Source organism: Natrix helvetica (genome assembly GCF_964273705.1).
Source record: "Natrix helvetica genome assembly, chromosome: 4".
Lineage (NCBI taxonomy): Eukaryota > Metazoa > Chordata > Lepidosauria > Squamata > Natricidae > Natrix > Natrix helvetica.
The window spans coordinates 146,930,835-146,952,225 of record NC_138550.1 but is presented as its reverse complement, the minus strand read 5'-3'; the positions used below and the strand labels follow the sequence as shown (position 1 = coordinate 146,952,225).

General features: G+C 43.5%; 1 protein-coding gene across 1 annotated transcript; it reads right to left on the bottom strand.

The window, feature by feature from the left end:
* Positions 1–1,828: 1,828 nt before the first annotated feature.
* Positions 1,829–19,501, bottom strand: DCSTAMP (dendrocyte expressed seven transmembrane protein). Its single transcript, XM_081952399.1, has 4 exons — positions 19,384–19,501; positions 16,752–17,797; positions 2,917–3,243; positions 1,829–2,404 (listed from the first exon to the last, which is right to left on the bottom strand). The coding sequence occupies exons 2-4, from the start codon at positions 17,763–17,765 to the stop codon at positions 2,318–2,320; spliced, it is 1,428 nt and encodes a 475-aa protein (XP_081808525.1). The 5' UTR covers positions 17,766–17,797; positions 19,384–19,501; the 3' UTR covers positions 1,829–2,317.
* Between the last annotated feature and the right edge of the window lie 1,890 nt (positions 19,502–21,391).

Sequence of the window (21,391 nt, the reverse complement as noted above, 5' to 3'; positions counted from 1 at the left end):
ACAATCATGATTAAACTGGGTATATGACTTGATGCCTGTATTTAAAGTGATGGGCTCATCCCAAGTGCTTTCCTTTCCTCGTCTCAGGTATTTTCCTTTCCATTTTGGAAAACCCTCGTTAGATCCTCTTACTGCACTCCCTTTCAGGATGTGTACATCAGAGGTGGGTTCCTACTGGTTTGGACCAGTTCGGCTGAATAGATAGCAACTTGGCGGCCTGGGTCGCTGGAACCGGTAGCGACTCAGGCCTGCCATGCCCCCGAACCGGTTCTCGTACAGCGGCGCCATCTTGTTTTTCTGGTTCTGCACATGCGCAGAAAAAGTTTCATTGCAAAAAAAATTTTTTTCATTGTTTTAGGTTTTGCGCATGCGCAGACCTTTTTATTTGCAAATGTGCATGCACACGGAGCGGGCGTCTGGCGTGCATGTGAGCGAAGCGGCAATAATGCCAGCAGCAACCCACCCCTGGTGTACATCCAACACCTCTGCAGCATTCCAGAAGCAGATTCGGTTTTATCTGTTCAAGTTTGTTTGTTTGTTTTGTTTTTGTTTTTATTGGATTTATATGCTGCCCTTCTCCCAAAGGACTCAGGGCAGCATACAACATTAAAAAACACACATCCCAAAAGTTAAAAAGAAATTAAATACATATCCCAAAAAACCAAACCGAATTTATAAGACAATACATTTAAAAATGAGTTAAAATTAACAGGCCAGGCCGGCATTGAGTCATCAATTGGAACTGTTCTTGTTTATTTAATAAGATTTTTGGTTTTTCTCTGGTTTACTGAGCTTGGAACAAAGCTTGATTACCCCTAAATTACCCCTAAAGGATTTCTTTGCAACACTTTTCGATGACTTTTCTTGCCTTGGCACCTCAAGACAACTAGACCAGGATTTCATATTTTTAAGAAAATACAACGGCTCTGATTTGAGGAATTTTCCACAACAAACTAAATGTCTTTTCCCCTTGCCTCAAAGGAAAAAAGGGAGATGGGGGTGGGGTTCTGGGTTTTTCTATGTACATTATTGCTAGAAGACCTGAAGGCACTTGATGATGTTATATCAGAAAAGACAATGCCCAGACACAAAACATTGTAGGGCAAAAGTGAAGGAGAAGAGATTGGGCAAATCTTTTAGAAGGCACAAGAAAGCAAATTGAAAACAATATTGGAAAAAAATGGGCAGCATATGCATTTAATACATTATAGCTGGTCGTCCCAAAAGTGCTTTTTCAGGAGGCAACTGGACTTTCTCATTTTTATCTTTTTTTTGAAGATGTTTCGCTTCTCATCCAAGAAGCTTCTTCAGCTCTGACTGGATGGTGGAGAATGAAAGGATTTATATTCCTTGCAGACAGCTGGTCATTTGTATTCTTTCAGAGAGTCGCTGAGGCCACTTGGAGGTGCACCTGTGTCCTCAGGGTCACCTGAGTAGTGAAAATGGGTGTGGAGCCTTCTTGGCTGCAGGATGAGTTCTGCCCTGTGTCCCTTCACTGTTGAAGACAGGCGCAGGCTGTTGGGAATGAGTTTGTGTTGTCTGCATCTCAAATTGAACTGCAAATGGTTCCTGTAGTCTTCAATTTTTCTGGAAATCTGTTCATCCCAAAGGGTGTTCATCCCAAAGTGCATAACTAAACTTCTGTGGAGATTCTCAGTCATCCAAGTCACGGCTGTCCCAAAACATTCAGAGCTTCAGCAGTCAGAGCTGAAGAAGCTTCTTGGGTGAGAAGTGAAACATCTTCAAAGGAAAAACAAGAAAGTCTAGTTGCCTCCTGAAAAAGCACCTTTGGGACAACCATGACCTGGATGACTGAGAATTTCCGTAAAATTATAGCTGGTCGCACAGTCAGCCAGATGTTTAGTCTGGGTTTGCATTTTTATTCACCTATTGACTCCTTCCCAAAGAGATGGGATAGGCAGACGTTATTGCTTGATGATATTAAACTGTTCCAACTAAAGTTGGTTTTTGCAATTGACCGGTGATTTTGTCAACGCTGATGTTTTGGCATTGTCCCCAAGGCACCTAATACTATTGGTACTTACTTTCATCAAAGTCCTTCTACTACTATTTGCCAATCATTGTATTTCCTGATTTTCTCCAGTTCTTTCTGGATAAGGGAAAGCATAAGGGAAATAAAGCACATGTTTTTGATTTCTTTTTTTACTAATAGAGCCTTACATTTTTTAAATATTTCTTTAATGTTTTCAAATTTCATATTGAGGCAATCAGTCTTTTGAAAAACACACCCAAACATTTGAAGTTCCAGGAGCTCTTCACTAGGCAAAATATTGAGCTTGAGAACCTGTGGCTAATGCTATAAAACAGGACTTTCTTTTTCCACCTTAGTTTCTTTCTTCCTGGCATTTCCCAGTGCCTGAAAGATGGGAAACCAAAAATGTAACTGTAAAGGAGAAAGGAAAAAGGAAGAGGTTAGTTTTACTTATTACAAAAGAAGAGGTTTTTATTTGGTATCTGTCTCCTAAGCAGAAGTGAAAAGTAATGAAGAAAAAAACCCAGAAAAATTACGTGTAGGCCCATTTCAGAATGAATGCTGAGCATGTCTTCTTCTTCATCCTTCAGGTATTGATGGAGAAAGCGGGAAGATTAACCTCAGACACATATGCATTTCAATAATGGCTATAGGTATTTGTGCAGAGACAATATCTATGTGAGTCAAAACATTACTTTGTAATAGAGATATAACCAGCGTAATGTGGTCTATGACCTAAGTAGCTTCCATATTTATTGAAAAATATGTGAAGATTCCCTTTAGGGCAATCTTGAGGAGAGTAGTATTGATCCCGGTTCTATAGATAAAAGTTTTGATGGTGCTTATTTTTGGCGGATTCTACAATTACATTCTGAACAGTATTGCACCAACCAGCACTGTATTTCATGTTGTTTACAATTTACCTTTGCAAATGAATTAAGTTTCCTTTTCACGTTTTTCTCGGAGAACTTGGATCTTCTGTTTAACAATTTCGTGTGCAGATACTTTATCCGTTTCATGTCTGTGCTCGGAAAGAACGCAGTTGCCACTAATATTTTAAGTTGTGTGAGTGTAGACGTCATAAGCCCCAACACGATTAGAAAGAACAAAATAACTCCAAGTTGGATCCATGTAGCAGAGAGGGAAATCTTTGGTGTGGGAATGCAGCTCTCTTCAAAAAGGGGCGTCTTAAAGTAAATAGTCTTGTCAACAATCTCCCCATTGTTTAAGATAAATTTAGCTGCATTTTTCTGTATAAGAGGAAATGAAAGATAAAAATTATGCCAGGATCTATCCTGATCTTTAAAATGGCTATTCTGAATAAATTACAATGCACCAATAAAAAAGAATATTTGTAGCTCAGGCTTGAAATGTGGAGTCTTTAGTGCTCTCTAAGCTTGCCTGTTTTCCTGCAGATGTTTCATTATCCAAACTACCGGGTTTCCCCGAAAATAAGACAGGGTCTTATTTATTTTTTTGCCCCATGAAATATGGCCTTGGGCTTATTATTTTCTGGGGCAGGTGAGAAGCGATGGCCGCCTTTTACCTTTCCGGCTCTGTCGCGTTCCTCGCCATTGTGCTCAGGGAAGCAGCTGGTTAAAAAAAAACCTTCTCGCGAGTTCAATCAAACTTCCTCACCACAATGGTGAGGAACATAACGGAGCTGGAAAGGTGAGAGGCGCGCCTCGCAGCCTGACACTGCCCATCTCGCCCCAGTGGTAAAGGCAGCCTGCCTGGTTCCCTTTCCTGCCGTCCCTTTAGCGAGGGGTGGCAGGTGATGGGGGAGAAACAAGGCACGCCTCTTACCTTTCCAGGTCGGTTGCATTCCTCGCCCTTTCACCCATTGAATCCCCTTGTAAAAAAAACCTCATGAGTTCAACTCGTGAGGTTTTTTTTACAAGGGGATTCAATGGGCGAAAGGGCGAGGAACGCAGCGGAGCTGTCAGTCTCTGGTAGTGCTAGGATGCGAGTCTTGCTTCTCTCCACCCCCACCTGCCACCCCTCACTAAAGGAATGGCGGGGGAGGGAACCAGGCAGGCTGCCTTTACTATTGGGGTGAGGTGGGCGGTATTGGGCCGTGAGGTGTACCTCTTACCTTTCCAGGTCCGTTGCATTATTCGCCCTTTCGCCCATTGAATCCCCTTATAAAAAAAACCTCGCGAGTTGAACTCATGAGGTTTTTTTTTACAAGGGGATTCAATGGATGAAAGGGCGAGGAACGCAACAGGCCTGGAAAGATAAGAGGCGCGCTTGCTTCTCCCCCCCCTCCCACCTGCCACTCCTCGCTAAAGGGACAGCAGGGAAAGGAACCAGGCAGGCTGCCTTTACCATTGGGGTGGGCGGTGTTTTACTGCGCAAGAAGGAATAGGCGAGAGGGGGTGATCACATTGCTGGCCTGCGGCTGTTTTTGCGGTGGGCTCTTTTTGCGTGGGAGGGAAGGGCGGAGGTGGAAGCACTTTGCTTCGCCTGCCGCTGTTTTTGCGGTGAGCCCTCTTTTTACCCCGCAAGCTGTACCAGTAGGTAGTACAGTGGTAATGGCAAGGACCAGTTGCTCATGCGCTTAAATAATTGGGGGCGGGCTTATTTTCGGGGGAGGGCTTATTATGGCGCATGCTCTGAAAAGCCCGATTGGGCTTATTAGCAGGGCATGTCTTATTTTCGGGGAAACACATCATCAATGCTAGTGATGTTACAAGCACTGTAAGTGCAAGTGATGTTTGGGTAATGAGGCGTCTGCAAGAAAACAAGCAAGCTCAGAGAGCACCAAGGACCCCCTCAAATTACAAAGCAATGATGACATTTCTCAATAAGATGTCTGTGTTTATTTTCATGCAACAGGATGTAACAGTCTCTTAATTGTCTGGCCTAGACCTTAAGCCATTAGTATATCTTTCACATTTGGCAGTAGATGCAAGATTTGGCAATGCTAAAAGCATCATCATCTGAATTATGGCCCTTAATAAGAACAGAATAATGATGGATGGGATTAAAGATCCCACTTTCTTGCCCCCTCGATTCAGCAAAGATCACCTACGTGCTTTTGGATAGAAGAGGCAAGAACGTGTGAAACAAGCTCAAATGGTTTTGAGGAAAGAACAAGATTATCAGAGGGCTAAAATAGTGTTGTGTAGAGAAATTGGGAGAATTCTGGGAATTGAAGTCCTCATATCTTAAAGTTCCCCAGCTTGAGAAATATTTGTCTAGATTGTCTATTGATGATGTTGCTTTGACACTGCCAAATCCTATACTGAATCAGGAGGAAGCAGACCTAAATTGTTTATTCAGTCCCCCCCCCCAGTAAATATTTGCTGTCATACTAACTCTGAAGTTAGATGCTCTGTTCTGTGATTAGAAGCAGGATCTCCATACATATGTAAAAGGCTTCTCCATGACTTTCTAATTTAAGATGGTTGGATAACCATTTTGGAAAGAGGTTTCCACATGGACTCTCCTTTCTGTTTTCCAGAGCCCGTAGCAGAAGCCAGTTGATTTCCATTATTTTTTTCAGAATTAAAACCTGAAGTTGCATTTCCCACTTTTTCTTGCAGAAGTCTGTCTATTGTGCAATGTCACACTTGGGCCAATAACCTAAAAGAGATTAAAATTTGCCTGGCTCCTGTCAGTCACCTCAACAATATGACTATCCAGTCAGTATACCAGGCAGGGTGTTCTGTCAGCTTAGGCAACAGTGTTGTTGAAACATTTCTGGTAGGAAAGGGAGAATACTCCAAATTCAGTCACAGGTCAATGTGATTTTGACATGCCAAATAGATGTCAGGCTCTAGAACGCAAGAAATATATGCTGAGGTTTTTCTGAGCAGTTTCCTTTATTGTTTCTCACCTATAGACCGAAATTTTACGAAGCTAAAGAAAACTATTTGCATCATTAAGTATATACTCTGAGAACTCCTAGGAAGGAGCTGTCTTAACTCTCTTCCTCCCAACCAAACAATCTAAACTTCACTGCAATCCTTCCCATGTGGTAATCCAGAGTCCTGTACATACCAATATATCAGGGATTTGTACAATTGCTCTGGTGGTTACAGCTGGCAGTGTAGAAAGTGGCTGGATTGGCTGAAACAAGATTGTCCAGTGCTATTGTCTGTCAATGCGTGGGTAGGTCAGGGGTCGGCAATCTTAAACACTCAAAGAGCCACAAAGATCTTAACTGGAAGCCCGTTCAATTCTGGAGCTGACTGGAAGTCCTGTTCCCCACCATAGAGTCTCCTCCTAGCGTGGCATCCTTTTTCTTCTGCCAACCTGAACTCCGGTTCCCCCACAATAGAGTCTCCTCCTAGCACAGCATCCTTTTTCCTCTATCTGTCCTAACTGAAAGCCCTATCAATTGTGGGGCTGACCAGCGACAGGAAGGCACAGCGGAGGGATGAAAGAGCCACATGGGGCTCCATAGCCGAGGGTTGCTGACCCCTGGGTAGGTCATGAGATCTGGGAGCTTTGCAATAAAACTTCTCCTCCTTTACTGAGAATCTTACAAGCACAATCCAGAGGTTGCTGCCTCTGGTATATTAATCCAGTGTACCAGATGATTTAAGACAGGGATGTCAAACTTGTGGCCCGCAGGCCAGATATGTCAAATGCTGGTCACGCCCACGCCTGGTTTAGCGAAGAGGGGAAAAGTTGTGATACGTCATGTGACAACGCCGTGATAACATGAGTTTGACATCCCTGCTTTAATAATAATAATAATAATAAATTTAGATTTATTAGCCGCTCCCTTTCCAAGTAGGACTCGGGGCGGCGTACAATGGAGCATATAACATGAAACATATATAACAACAAGAAGAAAGAGAAGCATCCTCACAGTTCAGTACATGAATGGATATAACTCAAGTCCTAGAAACCAAACATTTAAACCTCAAGCAGAATGTGACTAAAAGATAAATAAATGGAGATCTAATTATTCCTTGCCAAGAGATCATATCAAAAGAAAACAATTGGAGAGACTGGCCTCAGGTTTTTTCTAACAAGCAAGGAACACAATGTGATTTCATGCAGTTTGAACATACGCAAGAATGTTGTGATGTAGCCATGCCCACAATGACATCATGACATAGGCACTTAAAGGCGGGGCTTATACAATGACATCAATGGTGGGTAAGGCTTTGCCATTTTGCTGCAGATACCTCTGAGAGTTTCTTTTGCTTCACTGAGAGCTCACCCAAGTCAGATTCTGACAGATGGCTTAATCCCCCCCCTCTTGCCATTGGTCAGACCCTGCCTCCTCCTTCCCCAGTTGTATCCCACCTGAAGGAGAGCAATTTATGGAGGTTTTTCCCACTGGCACAAAGGGCATCTACCCAGGTTGTACCTAAACTGTGGGATGATATCCACAGTTATGTAAATAGATATCCAAAGGAGCACCATTTTTTTTCTCCTTGAGTGCCAAATGCCCTGTTGAAAAAAAATTGTTGCCTTAGAACTGAGGAGAAATTTCCTGACAGGTAGAACAATTAATCAGTGGAACAACTTGTCTCCAGAAGTTGTGAATGCCCCAACACTGGAAGTCTTTAAGAAGATGTTGGATAGCCATTTGTCTGAAGTGGTGTAGGGTTTCCTGTCTAGGCAGGGGGTTGAACTAGAAGACCTCCAAGGTCCCTTCCAACTCTGTTATTCTACTCTATTCTATTCTAATATAGGAGGGCTGGAAAAAAGACCCAGCACACTTGGGCAGCTTTGTGCCTTACAGATACCTTGGATAGCAACTCCTAGCAGACAGGCTTAGAATTCTGGGAACTGTAGTCCAACGTGCCTGAAGGCAGCAGTTTGGAAAAGTACTGTTTGGGTCAATGAGGCCAAGGAAGTGGCAGAAGCATTTGGATTAGTGGTATGGATTTCCCTTGGATAACTCTGTGATTTATAGCATTTTCTAGCATCGCCCAACCATAGACAGGCTAAGATAACAGTAATGAGGACAGGTGGCCTGTTGGGTGTACATGCAGCCTATAAGGTCCCAAGTGAAGAAGAACAAGTGCACTAAGATATGAAAATAGAAAGTAGCATTCTAGCAGAAAAGAAAAGAGAAAAGGCAATTGCCAGGAAAGAGAGATATTCCCTTCCCATATTCTCCCAACTGCTGTGAAGCAGTAATGGCTGGTACTTACAATGAGGTAACATATCTACTGAAAGCCAAAGGTTTGCTTTTATATGTATAATTTCCAGGGTCTGGGATTCAGAGGCTGGGATGATGATATCATGCAGAGCTGAAGTTTTTCCCCTTACTTAATTTTTTAAAGCTTACTAAAATTGCTGTTTTATGCGTGCAAAGACTCCCTGAAAGCTTCCCAGACCTTATTTCTTTGGCTTTCTGTCAGAAATCAATGGGAAATTATGGCATCAATATTTCATGATTTGCTGACCAACTTATTTAGCAGACTCTGGGTGAAGTGAGGGCTGAGCATTCCCTCCCCCTCCCCCCATTATACCCTCCTGCACACAAAAGGCAGACTGTACAGCTGAAGTTCTTACATCTGGGGTGCCCTGATTAGGAGAGACAGTTCTCTTTTTCTGGGCTTCTTAACAGATCCATTTAAGTGGAACTAGCTAAGCGATAAGACACAAACAGCACACAGAGGGTTGAGTTTATAGTAAGTGCACAAATGGTCCTCTTAAAGTTTAATACAAATATAACCCAGATCTGAACAGGTACTAGTCACCTTCCAGTAATTGGTATTGGAAAGAACTAGCGTTTTTCAACTTGCTCCATTAATGTATATGTCATTGGGTGAACAAATAATTTGGCTAGTTAACAATATATTTTTGTTCCTGATGATGATTTCCCCCACTCCTTGCTCAGGAAACACCCTGCTCAGGAAACCCCATTTCAGACAAATGATGATCAAATCTTTTTTAAAAAACTTCCAGTGTTGGAGCATTTATAACTTCTGGAGGCAAGTTGTTCCACTGATTAATTGTTCTAACTGCCAGGGAATTTTTCCTTAGTTCTAAGTTGCTTCTCTCCTTGATTAGTTTCCACCCATTGCTTCTTGTTCTACCCTCAGGTGCCCTGGAGAATAGTTTGACTCCCTCTTCTTTGTGGCAATCCCTGAGATATTGGAAAACTGCTATCATGTCTCCCCTAGTCCTTCTTTCTCTTAAACTAGACATACCCAGTTCCTGCAACCGTTCTTCATATGTTTTAGTCTCCAGTCCCCTAATCATCTTTGTTGCTCTTCTCTGCACTCTTTCTAGAGTCTCCACATCTTTTCTACATCGTGGCGACCAAAACTGAATGCAGTATTCCAAGTGTGTCCTTACCAAGGCATTATAAAGCGGCATCAACACTTCACGTGATCTTGATTGTATCCCTCTATTAATGCAGCCTAGAACTGTGTCTGCTATCTCAAAGAAAATCTTCTTGTAATAAACTTCTGCTTTCTGTCTTGAATAGGTGTTTTTAAACCTGCTTCAAATTTCCCTGGGTGGTGTTTTGAGTTTATTTTGTTGTTGTTGGAAGCATGCTGTTTCTCTTATTGCTACTGTCTGGTACATTTCTTTAAAATACATTTCTCTTCAGAAAAACCCTTTGGAGCAAGGAAAGACAGAGAGAGATAATGAAAACCAAACAAATCCCTTGGCTATTTAGAATTAAACCTTTTAGAATTTCAGGGATGTCTGCAGGGCATGGTCAGAAAAGTTCAAGATCGCAACTGCAGTAGTGTGATTAAAACTTTGCCTGTTTTTTTATTATAAGCAACACACAGTGTCATGGCCACCCTCTCAATTCTTTTGACCACATTCTGCAGACCACACTATAAAAAAGATGTTGAGACTCTAGAAAAATTGCAGAGGAGAGCAACCAGGATGATTAGGGGACTGGAGACTAAAACATATGAAGAACGGTTACAGGAACTGGGCGTGGCTTGTCTAGTGAAAAGAAGGACCAGGAGAGACATGATAGCAATGTTCCAATTTTTGAGGGGCTGCCACAGAGATGAGGGGTTCAAGCTATTTTCCAAAACCCCTGAAGGCCAACAAGGAATAATGGATGAAAACTGACCAAGGAGAGATTCAACCTAGAAATAAGGAGGAACTTTTTGATAATGAGAACAATCAATGGAACAGAAGTTGCCTTTGGAAGTTGTGGGGCTTCATCAGAGGTGGATTCCTACTGGTTCGGACTGGCTTGGATGAGTAGGTAGTAACTCAGTCTGCCATGCCCCTGAACTGGTTCTATCGTCCTCGTTGCCATCTTCATTTTTGGTTGTGCGCATACGCAGAACAATCTTCATTGCAAAAAAAAATTTTTGCACCAAACCAGCAGTAATGCCGGTAGCAACCCACCCCTGGGCTTCATCACTTGAGACTTTCAAGAAGAAATTGGACTGCCATTTGTCAGAAATAGTGTAGGGCAGGGGTGTCCAAACTTGGGAACTTTAAGACTTGTGGACTTCAACTCCCAGAATTCCCCAGCCAGCATGTAGGGTCTCCTGCTTGAGCGGGGGAAGGAGGGGTTGGACTAAATACCAATTGTTAATACCACTTATAATGTTAATACCACTTTATAATGCCTTGGTGAGGCCACACTTGGAATACTGCATTCAGTTCTGGTCGCCACGATGTAAAAAAGATGTGGAGACTCTAGAAAGAGTGCAGAGAAGAGCAACAAAGATGATTAGGAGACTGGAGACTAAAACGTATGAAGAATGGTTGCAGGAACTGGGTATGTCTAGCTTAAGAGAAAGAAGGACTAGGGGAGACATGATAGCTGTGTTCCAATATCTCAGGGGTTGCCACAAAGAAAAGGGAGTCAAACTATTCTCCAAGGCACCTGGGGGTAGAACAAGAAGCAATGGGTGGAAACTTAATCAAGGAGAGAAGCAACTTAGAACTGAGGAGAAATTTCCTGACAGTTAGAACAATTAATCAGTGGAACAGCTTGCCTCCAGAAGTTGTGAATGCCCCAACACAGGAAGTCTTTAAGAAGATGTTGGATAGCCATTTGTCTGGAATGGTATAGGGTTTCCTGCCTAGGCAGGGGGTTGGACTAGAAGACCTCCAAGGTCCCTTCCAACTCTACTATTGTATTATTGTATTAAATGACCTATAAATCCCCTTCCAACTCTGTTAATTTGTTCATCTGAGCCTTCTGATGTCATTAAAAGACTTTAGTTTCCTCTGGAGATAAAATTAGCTGACATATACATGTAATGGGAGACATTAAGTTGCCTTGTCCCACCTTAAGGTAACAGCTATTATATTCTTTCCTGTTTAATTGTAATTAGAAGATAAGAACCAGATACATCGGTGAACCCAAATGACTTGTTTGCTGGAAAACTTATGTTTTACATAATTGCTTCTGGTAAAATAATTTCCTCAAGGGTGAGACGAAAAATGATTGTTCAGTGCTAATTCCTTTTTTTTGCTGTTTTATGGAGTGCTTCGATATTTCAGAACTATGTGCTTTTGGATCACGGGTTTATGTCATATTCAACATTTGCTAATTCTACATATATATTCTGAATTATTACCCTACTTTTTTTCCTGGAAATCAAGGCAACCTCCACAAACAACACAAACATAGTATGCAAAATTGGAATGTTTCCAAGTTTGGGATGCTTGTTCTAACCATGTAGGAAGAGTTTCTGACTTTAAAGTCTTTCAGAATGGTCAAAAGAAGCAGGGTACGTACCGAATATTTTGCATGCCACCAATCACAACATAATTTAGATTGAAACTAATCAGTGGCGGGATTCAAAAAGGTTTTACTACCGGTTCTGTGGGCGTGGCTTGGTGGGCATAGTGTGGCTTAGTGGGTGTGGCAGGGGAAGGATACTGCAAAATCCCCATTTCCTCCCGATCAGCTGGGACTTGGGAGGCAGAGAATAGATGCGGGCAGGGCCAGTCAGGGTTACCAGTTCTCTGAACTACTCAAAATTTCCGCCACCGGTTCTCCAGAACTGGTCAGAACCTGCTGAATAGCACCTCTGCAACTAATACCGAAGCAGTGACGTGCGGTCAGGGGAGGCAGGGGAGGCAGGGCCTCACCTCTCTTCATGAAATAATAGTATATAATATTATTTACTATATATATATATATAATATTATAATATTATATACATTTGTCCGGCCGCGCCCGGGAGCTGCAGAGGCAGAAATGTTGTCGGCGCTTCCGGATGACGAAGGCACGCAAACACGCATCTACCCAGCTGTCTTTTCCAGCCTCCTAGCGCTCTTTTCCACCGATCGCGCATGTTGTGCGCGCAAGAAGGAAAAGTCCGCGGCGAAGCCCTTGTCGCCCCGAGCTCTTGTTTGCACTTCCCCCCCTTTTTCTTCGCTCCATCCCGCTCCGGCTCTGGAAGGGCCAGCGAGGTTGGCTCCAGCCGAGATCGAGAGGGAGGAGAGGAGGGGGTAGTTGCGGGCTACCTTCCGGCCAAATGCGCACGAAAAGCGTGCGCGATCGGTGGAAAAGAGCGCTAGGTAGATGCGTGTTTGCGTCCCTCTCTCCTCAGCCCCAAAGCTCTGTCCGCGCGACTCACTTCCAAGGCGGTGGCTGGAGAGGCGCGCAAGAACGGCGAGCGGTTTCCCACCAAAGCGGCGTTCTGCGCACAAGAAGGCGCTGCCAGAGGACAAAGGCATGCAAACACGCATCTACCCAGCTGTCTTTTCCAGCTACCTAGCGCTCTTTTCCACCGATCGCGCACGTTGTGCGCGCAAGAAGGAAAAGTCCGCGGCAAAGCCCTTGTCGCCCCAAGCTCTTGTTTGCACTTCCCCCCCCTTTTTCTTCGCTCCATCCCGCTCCGGCTCTGGAAGGGCCGGCGAGGTTGGCTCCAGCCGAGATCAAGAGGGAGGAGAGGAGGGGGTAGCTGTGGGCTACCTTCCAGCCAAATGCGCATGAAAAGCGTGCGCGATCGGTGGAAAAGAGCGCTAGGTAGCTGGAAAAGACAGCTGGGTAGATTCGTGTTTGCGTGCCTTTGTCCTCCGGCAGCGCCTTCTTGCACGCACAACGCCGCTTTGGTGGGAAACCGCTCGCCGTTCTTGCGCTCCTCTCCAGCCACCGCCTTGGAAGTGAGTCGCGCCGACGGAGCTTTGGGGCTGAGGAGAGAGGGACGCAAACACGCATCTACCTCGCGCTCTTTTCCACCGATCGCGCACGCTTTTCGTGCGCATTTGGCCGGAAGGTAGCCCGCAGCTACCCCCTCCTCTCCTCCCTCTCGATCTCGGCTGGAGCCAACCTCGCTGGCCCTTCCAGAGCCGGAGAGGGATGGAGCGAAGAAAAAAGGGGGGAAAGTGCAAACAAGAGCTCGGGGCGACAAGGGCTTCGCCATGAACTTTTCTTTCTTGCGCGCACAATGTGCGCGATCGGTGGAAAAGAGCGCTAGGTAGCTGGAAAAGATAGATGGGTAGATGCGTGTTTGCGTGCCTTTGTCCTCCGGCAGCGCCTTCTTGTGCGCAGAACGCCGCTTTGGTGGGAAACCGCTCGCCGTTCTTGCGCTCCTCTCCAGCCACCGCCTTGGAAGTGAGTCGCGCCGACGGAGCTTTGGGGCTGAGGAGAGAGGGACGCAAACACACATCTACCTAGCGCTCTTTTCCACCGATCGCGCAAGCTTTTCGTGCGCATTTGGCCGGAAGGTAGCCCGCAGCTACCCCCTCCTCTCCTCCCTCTCGATCTCGGCTGGAGCCAACCTCGCTGGCCCTTCCAGAGCCGGAGCGGGATGGAGCGAAGAAAAAGGGGGGGAAGTGCAAACAAGAGGTCGGGGCGACAAGGGCTTCGCCGCAGACTTTTCCTTCTTGCGCGCACAACATGCGCGATCGGTGGAAAAGAGCACTAGGAGGCTGGAAAAGATAGATGGGTAGATGTGTGTTTGCGTCCCTTTGTCCTCCGGCAGCACCTTCTTGCGCGCAGAACGCCGCTTTGGTGGGAAACCGCTCGCCGTTCTTGCGCGCCTCTCCAGCCACCGCCTTGGAAGTGAGTCACACGGACGGAGCTTTGGGGCTGAGGAGAGAGGCAGGGACGGAGGGAGTGGGGGGAGAGGAGCCGCCCCCCTCACCCCGCAGGCAATGGGGAAAGCTTTCCTGAAATGGGGGGGTGTCACGCGAAATAAAAAGGGCGCGCGCTGGGGGGGACGAAGGAGGCTTTGGCGCGCCTTAGAGGCGGGTGGGAAAGCAACAAAAGGGGCAGCGAGGGCGGGCGGTGCCTGCAGGCGGCAAGGCTTGAGCGGGGTGAAAGCGCAGCCCCTTTCGTTGCTTTCCCATTCACCCCGCTCAAGCCTTGCCCGAGGGAGCTGGGGATCGGGCTTTGGGTTGGTGGGAGAGGGAGACCTTGAAGGAGTGGGGGGGGGAAGGGACTGGCGCAGGTGGAGGAAGCAATGCTACGCGGATCAGTGCACTCCGCGGTCCCCTTAATGTTCACTCAGGAAGGCGGAGAATGGGACCACGTGTGCTGCACACGTGGTCCTATTCCCCGCCTTCCTGATGACGTCACCAGCCTCCCCAGCCATAACCCTCACCGCACGTCACTGTACCGAAGCATGCACTAAGTTCAATCAATGCATGAATGCAGCCAAAAAGCATTTTCAGAGAGTCTTATGGAAATCTATGCAATAAACTTGAAGTCAAAAATAGTTGAAGGAAAAATTCCCAGATGAAAAATTTCAAGTGGTGTTTGCAACAGTTGTGTTTTTTAAAAATATATATTTACTCTCCTTTTAAAAAGCAAGAAAGTAAGGTAACTTGCTGAGAGCAAAGCGAGCTAGCAAAAAGAAAAAAAATCTTAGCTTATGCCATTGTATCAGAGAAACATTTTGATGCCTGCTGAGAATTGTTTAGCTTCCAGAGTTATGAAGTGATTGTGTCCTTAATATAAGGGGTTGCTCAATGTTCCAGTTTGCCCAACAATTGGCAGGAAATACAGGCCATAAATCTGCTGAATGCTGAGTCACTCATCATTAGCAAGCAGATCTGAAAACCTCAGCTGAAAAAAAGAACATTTCCAAGAGTCGTATGCCTATTGCCTCTTTGAGAGCTAGCAGAAGAAGATACATTTTTCTTTCCAGCAGCTTACGGTAGCTCATGGGAATTGGAAGCAATCTGGTAACAAATCTATTGGGGTTGATTTAAGTTTAATATGAGAAATGTATTCTCTTGATGCGTTATATGTGAGCTTTAGATGCTGTTAGTTTTGTCTGCAGTTAATATGGTTTCAGCTTCTTGGACTCTGCTTTCTACAGTTCCAGTCTCTGTTTTGTGGGCAAGCAGTTTATGTAGGTCACTTGGCTGACAATGCAGTTAATAAAATCAATGTGGCACAGTGGTTAAGGGGGTAGGACTGAGGCTGGGGAGACCCAGGTTGTAGTCAGTCATGGAAACTTTAAAAAAAAAGTAAATGTTTTCCCTATCCAGTCATATCCGATTCTATGCTCATCTCTGTTTCTTAGCCAAGGGAGTCAGGATTGTCTGAAGACACTTCTGCAGTCATGTGTACGGCATGACTGTACCCCGAAGCACTGTTACTTTCCCACCAAATAGGTACCAACCAACAAGCATGCAAATGCAAGTAGAGAAATAGGTACCAATAAGTGGTACCTATTTATCTACTCACATTTGCATGCTTTCAAACTGCTAAGCGGCCAGGAGCTAGGACAAGTAATGAGAGCTCATGCCATTGCACAGCGCTTGGGTCGCAAAACCGGGCTGTCAGCTTTCCAATTCAACATCTTTAACTGCTGAGCCATTACACTGGCTGGGGAATTCGGGGAATTCAAAGTTGCTAAGGTTGAGAAACACTACTCTCCTGCCCTACCCTACTGTAGTGTTGGGATAAAATGAAGGTCATCCCCACACATCATTTGAAAATGGATAAAATACAAATGTTAAGAAATAAAGGCACAGGAAGAACTCTACACAAAGAATCTTTTACCCCAGTAAATCCCCAAATTTGGGCAATTTAAAAATCACTTATTGAAGACACTTAAAATATGCAAAGTGCCTTTATATTGGCTGAAGTCACAGACCTTGAATTTTAATTTTAATTTTATTTGATTTCTAGACTGCCCCCTCTCCCCGAAGGGACTCGGGGCGGTGTACAGGTAGCGAATTAAAAAGCCTTACAAATAATCATACATATAGTTAAAAACGAATTAAACTTAAACCCCTGTACAAATTTATAAAAATTAAAAACTAAACCTAAGACCAAAATTTAAAAATACAGGCTGGGGTGGGAGAGCTGGAATTAGGCCAAGCCGGCTAGAATAAACAGGTGAGTTTTGACCTTCTTACGGAAGGAATGGAGGTCCGTAGTTGTTCTAATATCAGGGGGAAGGTCATTCCAGAGGGTCGGGCCCATCACAGAGAAGGCCCTTCCCCTAGGCGTCGCCCGCTGGCACAGCCTAGTGGACGGCACCCGGAGGAGTCCCTCTCTGTGTGAGCGAATCGGCCGAAGGGATGTATGGGGCAAGACCTTGCTTAAACCAGTCAGGTAAAGACCATCGCACTGCATTTTCCATACCTTCTAAAACTGAGTTTCTTATGTTTTTCACTTTCTCTCCTTCAGGCACATCAAGTATTCCTCTTGATAAAATAATGGATGCTTTCAGCTACCTTAAACACCAAGCTCGGTGTTGCATTTGCCTTTGTTTAATATTCAGGCCTTTCAAACCTTGGGGTTTGTTTGTTTTTTTAAAAGCCATGCCTACCCACCTCCAGTTTTTCCAATCCTATTTTTTAGCCTAATTTTATTCTGTTAGAAAAATCTGTATCGGAAGCAATACCAAAAGTGTTGCACTGTAGCAAAGATACTTACGTGGTAATATAATTTGAAGTGGACCTCTAGCTCAGGGAAATCGTGGAGATGCTTGCTCACAGAAAAAATGAGCCAGTAAAGCAAATAATCTACTGCTGAAAAGACGACCCAAATGCAAAGGTTAGCAAGCACAGGGAGAAAAAAGCGTGCTGTGCATTTCCTTGCTTTAGGTGTTTGGCAAAAAGACGGCACCAGCGAATACACACTTCTCTCTTCTTTACTCAGGGGGAGCACCGAGAGCTTTTCCTGCTGCCATACTTGCTCATTGTACTTGATGAACCCTTGTGTAATGTACGTGTTCTTAAACTTGATGGTCTGTGGGCTCAGGAAGTTTCGGATGAAGAGGTATGTGCCAAGCAGAACCAAAATTGTCCCTGCAAAAGGCAGCACTTTCTTGCCCAAAAGAGACTGTAGAGCTATTACGGAGGAGATCTGGCTGGAGATGTTGTGAATGCTCAGTCTTGTTTTTTCCAGCTGCAGCTTCAGGTCTTCATCTGAAACCAAGAAAGACATGTTTAAGCTGTCATGCACCACAAACAGATGTGTTGAAATCCTCAATTGACTGTAAATCCACCGGATTGCTTTAAGATAGGTGAGGTCAAGGAAAGTCCAGTTCTGGGAAAGGAGAGCACAAGTCACACTGTCTGCCAGCTGCTTCAGGTTGAAAAAAATATTTTGGATGTTGCCAGCAACCACCATAGCAGTTCCAGCAGCAATGAGAGTGTTTCTTCCTTCGCGCAATCCACAAGAAAGGAAGAATACCACCACAAAGCAGCGAAAAGACTGGAAAAAGTACAGATTTACAGACAGGAGAATCCATAAAATATTGACTGTGATGATAGAGAGCATTGGATAGTCCAACAGGAAGGAATACCCAGGTAGAAGCAGGAACAGGTTTGCTATTAAACTGATGGAGCTGCAGAGGACAAAGAGGGCCACCTTATATTTCCAGCTCAGCTTCCTCTGGGTCACAAAGAGATCCCGTGATTGCTGGAGAAAAGTGACAAAATCCATTTTCTTTATACTTCAGAGATCCAGTACGTTCACTTGGTGGAAATAAAACAAGAACGACAAACAAAATTAATCCTTCAACATAGAGCTTTATTCAGACCTATTAAGGCCCTTAATACCAAGTAGTCAAACTATTGACACCCCTGGCACGATGTAGCAAGCAAGCAGCTCATCTCTATAGTTTTACCTTGAGGCAGGAAAATGACTGTGATTTCCAGGGCCTTTGTTGTGATTTCATTGGCTGAGGATAGTGTTTCTCAACCTTGGCAACCTTAAGCCATCTGGACTTCAAGTCCCAGAATTCCCTAGCTAGCATGCTGTTTTTGTAAATTCAGTAGAACTGACCACATAAGTGAAAACTAAAGCACTCTTACAACTTGTAATTAATAAAGCAATTCTGGACAGGCTTACAAGAGAGTAAGCTTGATTAGGTCCACTGACAAAATGCAATTCACACTTGAAATTGTATTCATCTTGCCTTGAAAGTAACCCATATTGCTCACAGTGCACCTTGTTTAGACGCACAAATGCACAATCAAACTAAAAGAAGAATCAAAATGTTACACATTAGCAAGGAGCCTCAAGCAAAGCAATACATCTAACTTCCTACACTGTTGTGTTTTTTCGTGACATAACTCAAGTGAATAAAATGTTCGTTGTCTCCCAAGAAGCTTACTCTGTTTTCAATACTTAATATCATAAAGAAGTTTTTCCTAGATTTCATTTGAAAATTAGTCTTCTTCAAATGTTCATCTTCTGTTATGAGGTTTTTGTCTTCTAGAACCACATTCACATCCTTAGAAGCTATGGTGGCAGTGTGTTTAGAGTCGGGGTGGGTTCCAGCAGGCACTACTGCCGGTTCGCTCATGTGCGTGCTATGCGCTTGATGCGCAGTACAATTAAAATTGTTCTGTGCATGCGCAGAACTAAAAAACAAGATGGCGGTGCCTATGGCGGCGCCCGGAGTACCGGTTTGGGGGTATGGCAGGGCTGAGTTGCTATCCGTTCCAGCGACCCAGGCTGCCAAACCGCTACCAATTTGGCCGAACCGGTCCGAACCGGTAGCAATCCACCACTGGCTAGAGTGCAGTACTGCAGGCTACTTCTACTGACTGCTGGCTGCCTGCAGTTTTGCAGTTTAAATCTCACCAGGTTCAATGTGGACTCAGTCTTCCATCCTTCCGAGGTTGATAAAATAAGAACCCAGATTGTTGGGGGCAATATGCTGACTCTGTAAACCATGAGAGAAGGCTGTAAAAGCACTATGAAGGAGTATATGAATCTAAGTGCCATTGCTATTGCTTAGAGGGGGCATATTTGCAGTTGTCTGACATCCAAATATGCCTTCACTTCATCTGTTTTTCTCAGATTAACATAACCAATTCTCTTAATCATTCCACATTGATTTGAGAGTTGATCCCTCAACCATTCTGGTTATCCTCCTCTGAACACTTCCAGAGATACCAGGGTTTCTTCTGAAATGTGGTTCCCCAAACTAGAAAAATACTCCATACATCCCAACCTCCAAAGGAGAGCAATACAACATCCCGTAGACTTCTAGAAGATCCTTACAGCTAGCAAATGCATTATGCCTAGCCAAATAATGCTAAAGCTTACTCACAAATTTCTCTACTGCAGGCATCCCGTTAAATTCTTTCATGTTGCATTTCTTGATTCTGATGAGAAATACAAATGAGTGCCAATAAAAGAGTTCCTTATGAATCACTCGGCTCATGGAATCCACCCCTCGCATGCGTGGGACAAATGACAAAGCAACCGAAATGGTTCTGTTTTTGAAGGTGATTAAATGTGGAACTGTTTGCAAGAAGAATTACTAATGATCTGGGCACAACAGTAAATATTGTTAAACAAAGATTAGCTACAGACTCTTTAGGGTCCAATTAGATGCAGCTTGAAATATGTGAGTGGCCCTCACTTGCTCTGCTGCAGATTGCGAAATAAATACGTAAGTAAATTTTGGAAACTTGCTGGAAGTCTGAGCATTTCATGGATCACAGTTCAGTGTGGTTTTTGTTCACCAGGGAGAGGAACTACTGATGGTGTTAATAATTCCTATCCTGAGATAATTATCCTGAGATAATAACAAGTTGCAGGATTTGAACAATCTTAATGAGAGGATCTTAATGAGAGGAGGAGACCCTTCATCCTCAGTACCACTGTACAGTAAAAATACATAAATTGTCAAAGAGAAAGGAGAAGGGAAAACAAAAAAACACATCAAAAGGGTTCTAGTGAAACAGTGGAAGAAAACTGTATTGTATGAATATGTCATTACAGTAATCAGTTTCAATTCTATGTATAGTTATCTAATGCAAATATTATTCAAGTACAGATACATTTCTGATACATTTTATTTATTTCATTCATTTCTTTACATCTGCATATCAAATTGATTTATTAACAACAAACATCTATAAAAATAAATAGTAGATGTTTTAGTTTTGAAGGATTTAACAAATTATTTAACAATTTAACAACGGCACTGAAAAAAGTGATTTCTGACCATTTTTCACGACCATTGCAGCATCCCCATGGTCATGTGATCAAAATCCAGATGTTTGGCAACTGACTCATATTTATGATGGTTGCAGTGTCCCGGGGTCACGTGATCACTTTTTGCAACCTTCTGACAAGCAAAGTCAATGGGGGAACCAGATTCACTTACAAATTGTGTTACTAACTTAACAACTGCAATGATTCACTTAACAACTGTGGCAAGAAAGGTCATAAAATGGGGCAAAACTCAGTTAACAACTGTCTTGCTTAGCAACAGAAAATTTGGGCTCAACTGTGTTCGTAAGACGAGGACTACCTATATGTTAAAGCTTCATCTTCATCCTATATCAGTTGGTCCGAAATTCTTAAACAAAAAGTTTAAGAATTCCCAGAATTCTGGGAATTGAAGTTCACACATCTTAAACAGAAACACTGACTTAAGTGTAACATTCTGTAATATGAAAATCAGAGTTAATTGTAAGAAAGAAGCGCAACTATTTCATAATGGTTTGCAACGGTGTTGAAATCTGTCTAAAGTTTAACCAAAGTCATAAAGACATGTGGTGAAATAATTATCTGAATATTAATGCTCACATGTTATCAGAATATTCAGATATATCTTTCTCACTAAGGACAGTAGCTAAAGCTTAGGACAGTCTCTGTAGAACATCTGTGTCTCATTGCATTTTTATGTCTGCACCTAAATAAAAGTGTTGCTAGATTCAAATCTAAAAAATGTTCTCTAATGACTGAAATCTAACTCGATTTTAAAGGTACCAGTATTCATCTGATTGGGTACCAGATTACAGTGGTTGATGAAGTGCCTTAAAAATGGCTTATTATCTATTATTATTAATTTGTTTGTTTTAGTCTATCATGTTACATCAGAATTCTATGGCTAGATTGTGGGATATTTACAGCCTTAAAAAGCAAGCAAAACAAAAAGGTCAAACAGAGAAGTGTAGTGTGTATTTTAAAAATGCATAATGAATACATAGAAAGTATAACAAAAGGAGATGGTATATATTTAGAAATTAACAGAGATGCAAATGTTGTATATATTAAAACAATGAGTGACTATGAAATAAGGAAGTATATGTATAAAACAATAG